This window comes from Cupressus sempervirens, chromosome 7, assembly GCF_028749045.1.
Source record: "Cupressus sempervirens isolate cs-2001-9-10 chromosome 7, ASM2874904v1, whole genome shotgun sequence".
Lineage (NCBI taxonomy): Eukaryota > Viridiplantae > Streptophyta > Pinopsida > Cupressales > Cupressaceae > Cupressus > Cupressus sempervirens.
The window spans coordinates 844,103,985-844,120,893 of record NC_143124.1 but is presented as its reverse complement, the minus strand read 5'-3'; the positions used below and the strand labels follow the sequence as shown (position 1 = coordinate 844,120,893).

The 16,909-nt window shown below is 31.6% G+C and overlaps 1 protein-coding gene across 1 annotated transcript; it reads left to right on the top strand.

Moving 5' to 3' along the window:
- Positions 1 to 8,788: 8,788 nt before the first annotated feature.
- Positions 8,789 to 11,494, top strand: LOC149550047 (uncharacterized). The gene is made up of 4 exons (XM_089795007.1): positions 8,789 to 8,900; positions 9,638 to 9,762; positions 9,960 to 10,167; positions 10,933 to 11,494. The coding sequence occupies exons 1-4, from the start codon at positions 8,828 to 8,830 to the stop codon at positions 11,142 to 11,144; spliced, it is 618 nt and encodes a 205-aa protein (XP_089651133.1). The 5' UTR covers positions 8,789 to 8,827; the 3' UTR covers positions 11,145 to 11,494.
- Positions 11,495 to 16,909: the final 5,415 nt, after the last annotated feature.

The window sequence follows — 16,909 nt, the reverse complement described above, 5'->3', positions numbered from 1 at the left end:
CTCTTCTCATACTCTTGTTTTGTTTAGGTTTCTATTGGTTTTAGAAAACCTTTTTTTCTCTCTCTCAAGGTCTTATTTACATCATTTATTGACTATTTTTCTCTTGGCTCAAGGGCTTTATGTCAAAAATGGGTTACGAGGAGCCTTTCAAAACCATGTATCAATATTTATATTCCAATGATATGTTGTTCTGAGTGCTAGGATTATTTTTGGATGATGGTTTAAGGTTCCTTCCTAATCCCCCCTATAGTTTAGATGTCATTCTTTTAGCACTGGTTCAAGACCTTGTTCATCACCAGTTAGTTTCTCTAGTCAAAATATTTTCAATACTTGGGGCATCCACTATCTTATGCTTGGTGGTCAAATGAATTGTGAGTTCATCCACTTCATTTGAATCTTCACTAAGGATTTATCCCTTTTCCAATTAACTTAATCATATTAAAATATTTAAATGGATAAAAAAATCACTCAATTACATTTTACAAGAATGGTGAATGCATATTAGAAAAAATAATCATTCATTTATATTTAAAGAAAAAGTAATAAATCTAGATGTAGAGATAATATTAAAATACTTGGGTTCACTAGGATTCAGCCCTTTCCCAATTAACTTAATCATATTAAAATATTAAAATAGATTAAAAAATCACTAATTTATATTCTAGAAGAATGGTGATTTCATATTATATAAAATAACTATTTGTATTTTTTTTTGCGATGTACAGATAAGTTGTTCAGTCACCTCATTTAAACAAGTTATTATTTAAACAGAAGGCTGTAAATCTAGCTTTAAAAATAATATTTAGTTAGTTGTTGTATGTCTGAATTAGTAAATCCACCTCAACAATCATAAGGAACAACCCATTAATGTCTTTAAGTTGGCTGGCTTTCCACAAACTATAAATGTCACAATTGAATATTTATATGTCAAAAGCAATACAGGATTGAACTATTTTAATGATTTTTTATCTAAAACTGAACTATTATAGTGTTTGCAAAAATATATATAATCAAGAGATATTAAGATAAATAAAATTGAAAAATATGATTTGTTAACTTCAAATACATAAATACAAAAAAATATTTGACAGTCATAAGAAAATAATTCTTCTAATTATATATGTCAACAATAATAATACATTAAATAAACCTTTTTAATTCAAAAAAACTTATATCAGATATCCTAATTACGCCGAGAGGCGTTCTATACAATGGCAGCACAAATGCCCAGCACGGGAATATGCCAAGATTCCTTGTCAATAAAAAAGAATTGGGAGCAGTTACAAACTTCCAAATTAAATATTAAAAAATAATTTCCGAAATAATAGCTGGCCAAAATAATAGGAAGCGAAATGGAGGCCGAAATAATAGGCTTGAAAAAGTAGGGCCCGAAAAAGTAGGACCCAAAAAAATAGGGCCCGAAAAAATAGGGGCAAAATTATTTCAATATGATTTTTTTTTTTGTTAAATATAATTTTGCATGCACATTCATGCTTTTTTTTTTGCGGGGAGTGGGGGAATTTGAAACAAATTCGTGGAATGTGAAGAGACGTCTGTTGTGGGATATGAGGAGCCTCTCAGAAGTTATAAAACCAAGGCTCCTCATTTCATTTTCATTTTATGTTTTTGCAGGAAGGAAGAGGTGGAGGTTATTGGAGGATTAGATTGGAGTTTTTGAATAGGAGTAAATTGAAGTTTTGTTGTAACATTTTTGCAGGTGAGATTTCTATTTTTTATTTACATTTTCATTTAGATTTAGATGTAGACGTAAATTGAAATTCAAAATTAGTTATAATATTCTACTTTGATTTATATTTCAATTTTAATTAATTTCATTTAGATTTAGAATTCTGTTCATATGACCGAAATTGAGGCCACTAGAGGACCTGTGCAAAGTTTTTCGTGGAGATAAGCATGTGGGTACTGAATCAAGGCACATTAGGCCTCTTGGAGATGTAATTGCGGTGACTTCCATGGCTTTTTGAATCGAATAGGGCAATCTAAACAATCTCAAATCTCAAATTCATTTTTTCCTTTTCAGCCGAAGACAGAACAAAGATTGCTTGCAAGAAATTTTGCAGAGTTTAAGATTTGATTGCTTATGGCTGACTATTCTTGGTAACTGATATTTCTATTGTATATTCCCGTGCCTAGCACGGGAAGTTTTAATCTATACAATTTATTTTGTGCATTTAGTGCACAAACTAAAGAATGCATATGCAATCAATTTTTTTTATCAATCTTTATAATAGCTTTTTTTTTTAAAAAATAGAAAATAGAAATTATTCTTTTATGTATGTAGAAAAAAATTAGAAAGATTTTATGTATGTAAAAAATTAAAAGAATTCTATATACATCTAGATTTATTGAAAAGAATTCTATTTACATCTAGATATTTTGATTGAAATAACCATAATGTAAAAACAAAATATAAAATAGAAATGTTAATATATGTATGTAGAAAAAATTAGAAAGATTGCATGCATCTAAAAAAATTCTATTTACATCTAGATTTTTTTAGAATGGAAAAAAATGGATAATAGAAATATCAGTTGCATGTTTGTAGAAATAAATTAGAAAAACATGTATCTAGAAATTAAAAAGATTCTATATGTGTCTAATTTTTAGATTTTACTTTATTCTAAACTAATTATTGATGGATATATATTTTAAAAGTATTGATGTAGTTTAAAGTTTAGATTTTAATTAATTTGTATGCAAATAGGAAAAAGAATAAATATTTTATATATATGTAGATTAATTTCTATTTTTAAAATTTACAAGTAAATGAGTACTTTATTCATTTAAAGTAAACAAGTTTTTAAGTAATATATTTTTATTTTAGAAATATATTAATCATAATGTTCATTTATTATTACTTATTTAATATACTTACTCTCAAATCTAAGACAATAGAAATGATATTTTATTAACTTCGAAATAGGGAAGTGTTAAGCAAGTTCGTTTACAAAAATACCAAAAATATATTTGTTCTTTGATCAAATTGGAGTTAATATTAGAAATATAAATATGATCATTAACAATTAAGCTAAATTCAGTTCAAAACAATAATGTTATTTAAATTTAAATAAATTTTTTTGAAAAGAATTCTATTTACATCTACATATTTTGATTGAAATAACCATAATGTAAAAACAAAATATAAAATAGAAATGTTAATATATGTATGTAGAAAAAATTAGAAAGATTGCATGCATCTAAAAAAATTCTATTTACATCTAGATTTTTTTAGAATGGAAAAAAATGGATAATAGAAATATCAGTTGCATGTTTGTATAAATAAATTAGAAAAACATGTATATAGAAATTAAAAAGATTCTATATGTGTCTAATTTTTAGATTTTACTTTATTCTAAACTATTTATTGATGGATATATATTTTAAAAATATTTATGTAGTTTAAAGTTTATATTTTAATTAATTTGTATGCAAATAGGAAAAAGAATAAATATTTTATATATATGTAGATTAATTTCTATTTTTAAAATTTACAAGTAAATGAGTACTTTATTCATTTAAAGTAAACAAGTTTTTAAGTAATATATTTTTATTTTAGAAATATATTAATCATAATGTTCATTTATTATTACTTATTTAATATACTTACTCTCAAATCTAAGACAATAGAAATGATATTTTATTAACTTCGAAATAGGGAAGTGTTAAGCAAGTTCGTTTACAAAAATACCAAAAATATATTTGGTCTTTGATCAAATTGGAGTTAATATTAGAAATATAAATATGATCATTAACAATTAAGCTAAATTCAATTCAAAACAATAATATTATTTAAATTTAAATAAAATAAGCCATGTTTACTTTGAAACATCAAACAACTAATTAACTAATACAATAATTAAAATAAATGAATCTATTATGACATAGAAAAATATTTTCGAAGTATAATTTCTTTGTTTTTGAATCAATATGAGTTTTTTTTTCTACTTGAAAAGATAAACCATCCTAATTGTCATCCTTAGTTAACCCTAACAACAACCCCTACCTTAGCCCTAGCCCCAACAATGATGTACAATATAACTATAATCCAACATTAAACTATAATTATAGCACTAAAACATATCCCTATTGATATAACGAAAATCTTAGTCCAAACCATAATCTAAACCAAAAACCTACACACTAATATTGGTTATAGTCCTAACCCTAAAATCTAACCCTTAACCATAATGTAAAAAAAAACTCCAAAATATTGATCAAAATCCTAAACCTACCTATATGGATAACCATGATATTAAACTCTAAATCCAGTCCCAAGGTCCTAACCATGGTGTAAACCTATAACCGAACTCTTAAAAAATTTACTAATCCCTGATCCTAATCACATTCCAAACTTTAAACTTGAACCATAAACCATAGTTGTAACCATAATCATGAACTTAAACAAAACCCTAACCCTAAAGGTACAATAATAAAATTAATCATAGCTTAGACCCTAATCCTAGCACAAACCACAATCATGACCAAATATAAATCTTCACCTTACCCCTAATCATAATTTCAATGTTAACCCTAACATTAGTTTCAATCCTACCATGATATGAACCCTAATATAGACTTCACCTTGATCCTCACCCTAATCTTAAGTCTAATTAAACCCTGACTAAAACCTAATCTAAATGATATATCTAACTATAATCCTAACTGTAATTATCATACAACCCAATGCTAACCCTCATGTATATTTAATCCCCAATCTTAACTCTAAATATTCTATAAACTCTAGAATTGACCTTGATTCTAACCATAACCCTAAAATCTAAATAGTAACCATAGCACGAAAGGTGGGGACCCCCACTACATGGCACAATTCTGGGTCTTGGAGCCTTGCGAAAGCACTACAGAGTGAGGAAATGTCATAAAGGTGACATGTAGTAGCATGATGCAATTTTGGGCTTTAGAGCATTGCAGAAACAATGCAGCTTAAGGAGGCGCTAGAATGGAGACTCATGGAAAGAAGAGGAAAGACATTCATGTAGCTGGCAAAAAACTATGAAAAGAGATGACATGATGTCTTAACCTCCCACAAAAAATGCAAGGTTGATCCCAAGGGGGAATTTGGTTTCCCCAAAAATGAATGATGGTCATCGATGAAGGTCTTCCTCTCGAAATAGACGGCATAGATGCATCGTGAATCCTCACCAATGAAGGATTAAGTCGCAACCGTTGATGTAGATTCTCCCCTCGAAAAGGATGACTGAGATGCAATGAGGAAACTCCTCCCAATGAAGGATTAAGTCACATTCGTCGATCAAGATTGGCTTTATTTCCAATGGATGACTAAGATGTAGTGAAGAGATTCCTCCCAACAAACGAAGCAGATAGCACAAAAGGTGTGAACCCCCTCCATGTGGCACAATTTTGGGTCTTAAAGACTCATGAAAGCATTGTGGAGTGAGGAAATGTTGGAAAGGCAATGCGTGGTAGCATGATGCAATTTTGGGCTTCAGAGAATTGAAGAAACAATGTAGCATGACGATGCATCAGAATGGAGATGCATGGCAGCATCTTGTGCAATTCTAGGCTTTAGAGTGTTTCGAAGACACTAGCATATAAAGAAACATTAGAATGGGAATGCATGGCAACATCTTTCACTTTTGGGAAGATGGGAAGATAGCTCGTGAAGAAATAAGAGTTATCGAATCTCGCAGCATGAATCAACCTGACCAAGAAAAAATGATCCAGCGTGGTCAATGAAGAAACTGAGCCAACACAAAATGTTAGCTGCCAACTTTAGCAATGTTAACCCTCTGCAAAGAACCTATCCCATTTAAGGTCTCTCAGATCAGACATCAGTGATGGGTTGAATAGGGGGAAAAAATAGCACACAATGCCCTCCTAAATGAAATTCTAAATGTAACACTAATAACCACAGTCCTACTTCTTTCCCTAACCTTATCCATGAGCGTGGGAATATACATATTATTATATAGGGCACCTTATATAATAATAAATATAATCTAAAATCCCAACCCTTACTCCCCTCCTAACTATAGCTGTGACCATAAGAAAACTTCTAAATATAACCCTTCCTCTAACTCTAACCCTAACCCTAACCCTAACTATAATTGTAACCCTATCCCTACCACTAACTGTAACCCTGAATCTAACTCTACCATAATTGGACTTTAACCCTAACAATAACTATAACCCTAAACCTAACTCTAACCTTAACCGTAACCATAACCGTAACCCAAAACCTAACCCTAATCATAGCTAGGATTCTAATACTTTGTCTACCCCTAACTCAAACTACAGCCCTAACTATACCTCAAACTCTAACCGTAACTCATATTCTAACCCTAAACCTAATCCTAACCTTGACCCTAACCCTAACCCTAAGCCTAAGCCTAACCCTTTGTCTACCCCTATCTCTAACCCTAACCCTAACCCTAACCCTACCCCTAACTCTAACCCTAAATCTAACTCTTTCTGTAAATCTAACTCTACCATAATTAGACTCTAACCCTAACCCTAACTTTAATCCTGACTGAAACCCTAACCTTAACCCTAACTCTAACTCTAACCTTAACCCTGACTCAATCCCCTTACCCTAACCTTAACATTGATATAACTCTCTCTATATATAACCCTAACTCTAAATATAAACCTAACCCTAACCCTAACTCTAACCCTAACCTTGACTCAAAACTCTAACCACAACCCTAACTCTAACATTAACCCAACTGTAAAATTAACTCTATTGGTAACTCAAACCCTAAAACTAACCCTAATTCTAACCCTAACTCTAACTCTATCTCTAGCTCTAACCCTAACTCTAACCATAACTCAAACTCAAACCCTAAACCTAACCCTAATCCTAACCCAAATTATAATTCTCTATCTACCCCTAACTCAAACTATAACCCTAACCCTAACTCAAACTCTAACCCTAACTCATACTCTAACCCTAAACTTGACCCTAGCCCTAACTCTAACCTAGAACCTTACCCTAACCCTAACCCTAACCCTATCTATAACCCTAATCCTAACCCTAACTCTAATCCTAATCTTAACCCTAATTCTAATCCTAACACTAACCTTAACCCTACCCCTAACTCTAACCATAAATCTAACTCTACCATAATTAGAATCTAACCCTAACCCTAACCTTAACCCTAGCTCAAACCCTTACCCTAACTTTGTCCCTAACCATATATCTACGTATGACTATAACATTTTACATTACAATATCCCAAAAATAAAATATATATTTTTATCTAAATTAAACTCCTTATATTAAATTTAAAATAATATTTGACTCAAACCTTAACCGTAACCCTAACCTTAACCATGAGCATTACTCTAACCCTAACCTTAACCATAAACATAACTCTACACCTAACTCTAACCCTAATTCTAACTCTACCATAATTGGACTCTAATCCTATCCCTAACCCTAACTATAAGCATAACTCTAACCCTAGCCTTAACCATGAGCATAACTCTAACGTTAGCCTTACTATAACCCTAACACTAACCCTAATCATAACCATAACCATAACTCTAACCCTAACCTTAACCATGACCATAACATTAACTCCAACCTTAACCATAAACATAACTCTAATCTAAACCATAACCATAACTCTAACAATAACCATAACCATAACTCTATCCCTAACCTTAACCATAGCTCAAACCCTAACCCTAACTCCAACCCTAACTCTAATGCTAACCCTAACCCTAATTCTATCCCTAAGGTTAACATTAACTATAATGGTAACTTTGTCCCTAACCATATATCTATGTATGACTATAACATTTTACATTACAATATCCCAGAAATAAAAAATATATTTTTAATCTATATTAAACTCCTTATATTAAATTTTTAAAAATATTTTGAAGCATAATTTTATACTAACTTCAAACAACTCTAATTAAAAATTAATTAACAATTTTATAGTAACCTTATCAAAATAAAAAATAAAAAGTAAATATTTTTCCTATTGCGCCGCAACTACCACTAGCTATATATACCTCTATATATATTACGCCAAGAGTAATCGTTCTCGAGGCGCCTATTTTTATTTTCATTAATCCCAACTTCGATTAAAATAACTTTGGGATTAAATAAAATATATATAGAGGTATATATAGCTAGTTTTAGAATATATTATAACCTAAAATTGTTCAACACGTTGATTTAACCTCAAACATAAAGTTAATTACAATTGTTTAATTGTCTTAATTTCTTTCCTCCAATTAAATGAATTTATTAATGATAAATTAAATAACTCGTCCAAGAAGAGTAATTAACTCACAAGTGTTAAAAACAAAAATTATAGCTTTACAAGTACATCATTAATTGAATCCCGAAGGTGTGGTTTCTATGGTTCTGAAAGCGGCACTGCTGATATTGATGATTATATACAGACAAATAACCATGCCGTGCTTTTGCATAACAAGAAATTCAAGAAACAACACAGAATCATTAATGAAAAATAACAGAACTATTAATGAAAATAACTGATTTAATAAATATTGAATTCAGAAAGTAACAGCAAATCTTAAATGAGCCTTAGGCCAACAACGAGTTTATAAAGAACTTTGTACAAGAAACTTTGATACTTCCTTACAAAATTTACTGAAGATTCCGTAGAGCTTGCACCAATGCCATTGTTTCTTACCAACCAGACTGCCAAGTCATTCATTTTCTCCTACACGAGGAAAACCCCACTTCTATGAAATCCTTTTAGTGAAGTAAGAATGGATATAAATATATGCAGCTGCACATTATCTCTGCAAAAACGTAAAGGAAGGTTTCAAATTTCAATAAAATAAAATGGCTTTTGGAAGAGAAGTTTCAGCTACCATTACTTTTGTTGTCTTGGGCATTCAAGGTTTGCTGGTGTTGGGTAAGTGATATGGTGGAAGAGAAAAGATAGATTGTTATTTTTTTCAATCGTTGGGGAAACTAGATTGTTATACTATAATATGTAATGTATTTGTAATATATTTAATGTGATGGTAGTATTGGTATCACACAATCTTTCATAAATCTTTCTTATCATGTGAGAAAGGAGGAATTTTGTGATCTGCTTGACATAGATGGCCTTTACTAACATAAATTTTTTGATTAGATAAAGTGGGATTGGTGTAAATTCTTGAATTAAAAATAACATCAAGCTCAGTCAAATAGTTCATATATGGAAAAGTAGGAGATAATTTATATGGTAAGTCAAATTGTAATATTGCTATAAGATTCAATATTGTAGTTTTCAAATTCGATCTGCTGATCCATATTTTGTAAGTATTGGTTCTTATGAAAATGAGAGGAACACTTTACACTCATTGCATCTTCACCTAACCGCAATGAATAAACACAATACAAGAATTATATATTCATTTAGTAGTCATTGCATCTTCAAATAGACACAATACAATAATATTTGTTTATTTATCTTCACTTATGTAATTTGTGCTAAGAATTCTATTTCATTTTCATGAAAAACGAATTATTATGAACTACTACTTATAAAAAATAGATCAATCAATTTAACTCACACTAAATATTGATAACAATATTCTAACTTCTTAGATAAATAGAACACCGTGATAAATATTATATAAACTTAATTTTATGTGATCAAAGGAGCTTTGGAATGTGAGATGCTGCCGGTGGAGCTGTGTGCTTTCTCTGTGTCATCGACCGGCTATCGTTGTGTTCTGGAGAAGAATTACTCATCAGCCGAAATATCACAACGATTCCACTGCGAGGTAATGATTTTCTCATACAAGTGTTTACTTGCAATGGACACGTGATTATTTAAGGCCATTCTTACATATCATACAATAAGAAAGAAATTATGTTTTAAAAAATAAATTGACTTTAACACTTCTAATATAGAAATCAAGCCTTTAATATGTGATGTTAAAGGTTCTGCTTACTTGATTTGAATGCAAATAAATTTCAGTTGTCTGAGGTCATGGCGGAGGGGATAACGGAATGGATTGAGAGCGAGGAATGCCTGGAAAGTTGTGGTGTGCAGAGAATGAGCGTCGGAATGTCAACTGACGGTCTTGACGAATATTCTGATTTCTCCTATAAATTGTGCTCACACCAGTGCCAAAGCAGTTGCCCTAACGTCGTTGATTTTTACCGCACTCTTGGTGCTGAAGAAGGTAATCCAATCAAATCACAAGTTTATTTACTTCAAACGTACATATTATATATTTAATTTTGCTACACTGACTTTTCACTTAGAGAGGTTTTAGAGTTCATCTCAATTCTATTATTTCATACAGTTTATATTTTGTTCTTAGAATTTTTTAGTTTACCACTATATTCTTATTTCTTTTCTAAATCTTGTTTGTTTATAAAGTTCATGCTTAGTTCTTTTTATCAAAGTTTATCTTATTTTTCCATTGAAATATGGTCTACAGATATACTTTTAATCTTCCTTAAATGAAGTTCATGTTTATATTTGGTTCTTTTATCAAGTTTATCTTAATATTTTGTGATATTAATATTATTTTATTTCAGTATTGTATCAAAATATTATTTTATTTTACCTTTCTATATATTTTATGACTATTTAAAGTTCTACTATTTTGACGTGTACTTGACCTCTTCTTAAGATTTTGTGTAAGTTGTACCCATTATTTTATATAGGCATGGTGAATCATAAGGTCTAAAATGTTATTTCTTAAAGATTCACAATAGTCTAATTATGAATGTTCTTGAAATATTTTTTTCTATAAAATGTAATGTTAAAGAAATAAATAAATTTATTTCATTTTTCAAAACTTTGTAAAAAGTTTCTCCTTCTCAAAATAATTCACAGATTTTTTTAAATTTACATGTTCAAATTAGAAATATGTATGTTTATTTTTATTTGGATAATAGCATGTTTATTTTTATTTTGATAATAGTGACAATGATGACAGGAATATATTTACCACATTTATGTGAAGCTCACAAAAACTATAATAGAAGAATAGCATTCCAATTTCAAAAAGGAAAAGGGAAAGGGAGTGGAAATGGAAACGGAAACGGAAACGATAATGATCTTGATATTGAGGGTGAGGATGTACCTCCACCTCTATATGCACCTTCCCCTGCACCCATTTCTCCCGCGCCCTCAGAAGGAATAGATTAAGACTACAATGTTTACTTCTACATTTATTTAGAAACTTTCCAATAAGGGATGGTTTAAGGCTACCCTTTTTTGTTCTGTCTCATTAAAGACTTTTCAATTATATTAATGTATCGATAAAGTAGATAGTATTTGTATCAAATTTATAATGTTGAGGTGTCGATAGAATATGAGTGCTCTTGGTAAGCATTTTCATTGTTGATCATATTTCATATTGTGATGTCACTTTCTGGTGCTACTTTAGTACTAATAAACAAAGAAATGGCATCTTGATTGTGCATTGAAATGTATTACACTTATATTCATTGTGTATTAAGAGGGAACAATAACTATAATAACAATTCTTTTTCTTGATCTTGGATTTTACCTTGTTATTCTTTTTATTAATTTTCAATAAAGTAAATAATATTTTCAAGTCAAGCATAGTTAATATGAATCTATTTAATGAAATTAAATGAATTCTATTTATTTGCTGTATAGTTTAAATTAAGTAAAAAAGTTTGTTAAAAATCTTATGATTAAGTCATTTGGAAAAGATACCAAAACCTAAAACAAACAACAAAAGATGCAGAATAAGGGGAGGGACTCATAAGAAGTGAGTTTTGTTGAAGCTAGAGAAGGGAAGACCCTTACTGAAAAACTAATGAGTGGAGAAACCACTTGACAAGAAAGGACCCTAAACCTTCAACTAGACAATATATAATTTACAACTCAAAAATCTAAAGACTAGTAATGGGTTTGAAAGGCTTCCTACAAACTATGTAATACCCCACCAGGGAACTTAAAAGAATTAACCTAAAGTTTCACCAAGTTTTTCGAACCATTTTTTTTGGATAATAAAAAACAACAAATATAATATAGCAGAAGCAATGATCATATACATAAACACAATCCATAAAATAGATTGCAAATCTTAAGGATCTTGTGATGTTGAATAACATTTAAGTTTAATTAATACTAAATTCGATATATTACAAATTCACTTCAAAGAATAACTACAAGTATGAATCCATTTAAATAATATATAATTGTATCAAATTCCACCTAGCATTAATCAGAATGCTTAATCATTCACTATACAAGTCACATTGTATAAATATCTCAAAGAATATACACCATTAATAATATACAACATCTCATAAGATCTTTGATAATCAAGTATAGTACAACAAAACATAATCATCCAATAAAAATACAAGATTAGATAGAAAGAAATATCTACACAAGTTGTAGTGCCTCTCCCATTTGACTTTTGTAAGTCGTCCTAATGGATGCAACCTTGCTGATCTTTTTTTGTGATGGATCATGATTGTGACCCTAAGTGGTCTATATCGTCAAGGTGTTTGGATTTATGTTTTTGTATCAGTTGCTTTGTTTATTCTTTGACTGATTTATGAGATTATGATTTGATTTATGGTTCACTAAGGTTTGTGCCAGTGGTTACCAAGATCAATGTGGTATCATGAGGTTGTTTCGTGATTACCTTGAGATGTGTGAAGAGATTGCACAATGTACTTTTTACCATGTTAGACTAGACTAGGTTCCTGTAGCAATGATTAGTCATGTTTATGACTTTGTTTGCTTATGTGTTTTATGTGCATTTTGTTGATTCTTTAAACAATCATTATTTAATGCTTAAGTAATTAGAAATGGATTATTCATGTTGGATTCTTTGGTTCTATGTTGCAGACGTTTACGTTGTTATATTTTGATATGTGAAATATTTGTTACTTATGTGATATTTTACATTTGAGACAACCTGAGGGTCAGGTGTTATACTTTGATTTCAATAGCATAGATTTTAGACTACTATGTTGTTTAGTTGATCATATTGCATGATGATGCCATTTTGAGATGACAGTGTGTTTTATGATAATATCTAGTTATCTGGTATTTGGACATACCTTTGATTATGTTATGTGATGGATTTAATGCTATGGTTATTTACTTCATTCCTATGTTGTATGTGTTATGTGAACGTGAGTGATGTGAATAGATTATTTTAATATAAATTAATAAATGGTTAAATTAGGTGATTTAAAGCATTTATTGTTTTGGCTATGTTATTATATGCAATTGCACTTGATCATGTTGTTTAGTGTGCAAGATTTATATCCCTAGCAGTGGCACATGGAGTTAGTGATTCAGCCTTTCATATTTTACCAATGTCGTCCTGGTATGGTCGACGTATCCTTAATTAAATGTTTAATTTAAACCTTTCGATGATTATTAAATCCGATCTCATTTGCATTATGTGATTTGACCAGTGACCATGTTTGTGCATTTAGAGTTTCGCATTGTTGCAAAAGTTGTTAAGGAGATTTTTGTGTTTTTGGGTTTTCAAGCTCTTTAATTGATTTATTTTAATTTTTGGCAGCTTTTCCATATATGAATTCCTATTTATAGGAATAGCCTATTTTCATTTGGGTTGATTCGAGCTTTAACTAGGTTGGCTGGTTATTTGCCCTCATCGATTATTCACTCGAAAAATGAATAAGTATCCAAAAAGGAATTTAATTCCTCACTTCTCACTTTTGAATTAGAAAGTTGGAGAGTAAAACCCAAAATCCTCTTCATGAGGATTTACTGTTTTGTTCATTTGGGGAGCTATGGGCGTGAGATCATCGTGAGATTGGGCTCATTGGATCCAGCTCAAGGAAACTTTGGATTGCCACAATTTTTAGCTACTTCTGCAAGATATTTATTTTATGGTTCGAATTCCCATTTTGCCCTTTTAGCTGTGAGGTAGGGCTTTCCTGTTTTATTGTTTTTACTCCATTTATGCTTCTGTTTCTAGTAGCCATTTGTTTGGAGGTTGAGAACTAGTGTTCTTCTCCGTTTCTATATGTTAGTTCTACCCGGTTGGGCAGGTATGAACATTTCCCTATTTTTCAGGATGAGGGTTTGGGTTTTTGGACTGTTATGTTGGCCATTTTTGCATACGATTTCCAATTCCTTTTATTTTTGGATTTTTGGGGTTTTTGAAGCCAAAGGTCAAATGGGTTTTAATTTCAAAGTTTTCCAATTTTGTAATTTTTACCTCATTTTGCATTTCGCCCTGTTTTCTCAAGTTTTCTTGGCACAATGTGGGTCATGGAACTTGATGATCCATTTGGATATTTGTGAAATCACTCTTGCACTTTTATGTTGCATTGGGATGCATGTTGCATTCGTACTCCCGACGTTGTGTTCAGTTGAGTGATTTTGTACCCAGTGTTATTGTTTCTTTTAGACCTTTGCTTTTTTTTCATGAGCGCTAGGATTCATGTAGAATCCATACTCTTAGATTGAGGCCGGTTGAGTGATTTTATGATGTATGGTTTTATTGGCTTTGGGATTTGTGTAAAATATGTCCTCTTGAGTTGCTTTCAGTTGGGTGTTTTGTTTTGCATTATGTTCTCATCCTGTCCTTGTGTTGTGATTTTCATGATGGTGGTGTGCCACGCACAAGTACGTGTGTGTACATTTGTCGGATGACTTGCAAGGCCCAATCTTTTGTGGTACTTTCAAAAGTTATGATCATTGGAGTTGGGATGGGAGTATGCATGCCCATGGGCACTTGTCATAGGATGAGCATGGGTAGGGTAGGGTAGCATATGGAGGGGGCTTCTATCTCATAGCCTGGAAATCATGATGCCATGGGTATGGTTGAGAGGAGCTTTGATTAAGTGATAACTAAAGAAAATGTGTGATTGGTAATAAAAACTTAAGATAATAAAAATGTGGGGTGCTAGAGCCTTTTCGTTGAGGGATGTTGAATCTGTGTAAGTCTGAGCTTGGGCTTTTTGATGCCAAGCAACTCTCCATGATGTTAGTCCCTACTTAGTAGCCTATTGAGTGTCTGACCAGGACCTGTACTCCTTGCATTGTCTTAGGTTCTTGGTTACAGCCATCATACTATCTAGCGTGAATGTTAGCCTTGGATGTTGTGCTTTATGTGTGTTTGTGGTTGGATCTTTATCTCCACCAGCACAGTGGGTGTGCACCTATGGGTTCCATGTGGTTGGGAGGCATAGCTACCTTCAACACTGCTAGGGACCAGTGTACAGAGATGATCTTGTCCTAGTGCGACCATTACTGGATGTTTTCACTTGATGCTCCGAGTTTCGGAGTATGCTTTCTTGTGATTTATGCTTTCATTCGAATGCTTGGATATCATGTTTAGATAATGTTAGTTTATTTGACGCATTCTCATATTATGATGTTTAGCATATGATTAGATGATGTGAATTGTTGTAGTAGCATATCTATTTCTTATTGATGTTTAGCATGTGATAGGTGATGTTATCTACTATAGGATTATCTTATGCTTTTCTACTAGCATGTTAGATTTCCTTATGCTTATATTGTTGCATATTTTAGTAGGGACATCCCTATTATGATAGTACTGACGATTTGGTCAGTGCCTTGGGATGTTATGCGTAGGGGATGGCTAGGACCCATGATGGTCTTATGATGCTATTGATGGTTGGGAGGAACTGCGTACTTAATTTGGTTGTTTTGTTATTGTAATATTATCTCTGTACATTGCGATGTTTCTTATGTTCATTGTGATGTTGCTTTCAGTACGTTCTTTTTTGCTGTAGTTTTTAAATGGATAGATATATCTCCTTCTTGATCTTGGCATCTTGTTGATTATGCACTCGAGTGTTCACTATTCGATCTACGTGGATTTGGTACTCTATGGTTTGGAGGATTTTATCTATGTTTTAGCTTGTTGTTTGTCCTTAGAGTTTTCTTGCTTTTTCCTTGGGTGACCATGTGTCAGCATGGTGCGATACAATATAGTGTCACACGCTCATTGGAAGAATGTTGTACGATACTTTAAAGTATAGCACACCTTCAGAAGAAATGTCGTATGATACACTTCTAGTATTGATGCAGGCAAAGGATGAGTAACTAGGGCCAAAGGCATATCCAACTATCCCAACCACTCTGCAAGAGTTAACACAATGGAAGAAAACATGAGGAATAACACCAAGGAAAGAGAGAACAAGGATATATTTATTGATTCATCAAATATTCAGCATACATGCCCAGCTGTAAGGCCTTCTGAGTTATGACCAATTACAAATGTACAACTTCCAGATCTCCAAATCAGCTTTTTAAATCCACATATCTCTTTTCTTTTGAACTCTTCCAAAAAATATGCCCTAACCCTAAACCTAAACACCCTACTTATACTTGCCAAAATGGCTTACAGATAATTCTAGAACATAGAGAAACCACAAGTTTTCCCTCATCAAATATAATTAACTATACCAAAATTAAATGTGAGCAAAGTCGGCCCAATTGGGAACTAGGTAGAATGAACTAATGTACAGGATTACAAAAAAACCCAGGATGCTCCTGCATCAGACAAGCAGGGTTGGGAAACAAAAATGATTCTCCTTAATCATGCAAGTGTCACACCCTGAGCTGAATCCAACTTAGACTGAGAAATCCATATAGCATCTTCAACTGGTCTATTCTTCCACTTCACCAAATATTCATAGTAATCTTTTCCTCCTATGCTCTTACCAACTCTTTGATCTAATATATGTTCAACATCTTCAATTTTCTTCTTAAGATAATCATTAGGTACATCAATTTCATCCTCTGACTCATGATACTTATACAAATCAGCAATATGGAATATAGGAGATATATCCATGTCATCAGGTAACTCAACTTCATATGCATTACCACTATCAAACTTCTTCAATATCTTACAAGGTCCAAATTTCTTCATCTTCAGCTTACTGTATGTTCTAGCTAGGAATCTTCCT

Bases quoted from the DNA above. Each gene is read 5' to 3' on its own strand.
- LOC149550047 (XM_089795007.1), top strand. From the start codon at position 8,828: ATGGCTTTTGGAAGAGAAGTTTCAGCTACCATTACTTTTGTTGTCTTG. The intron at 8,901-9,637 runs GTAAGTGATATG...ATGTGATCAAAG, and splicing joins TCAAGGTTTGCTGGTGTTGG to GAGCTTTGGAATGTGAGATG. The intron at 9,763-9,959 runs GTAATGATTTTC...AATAAATTTCAG, and splicing joins CACAACGATTCCACTGCGAG to TTGTCTGAGGTCATGGCGGA.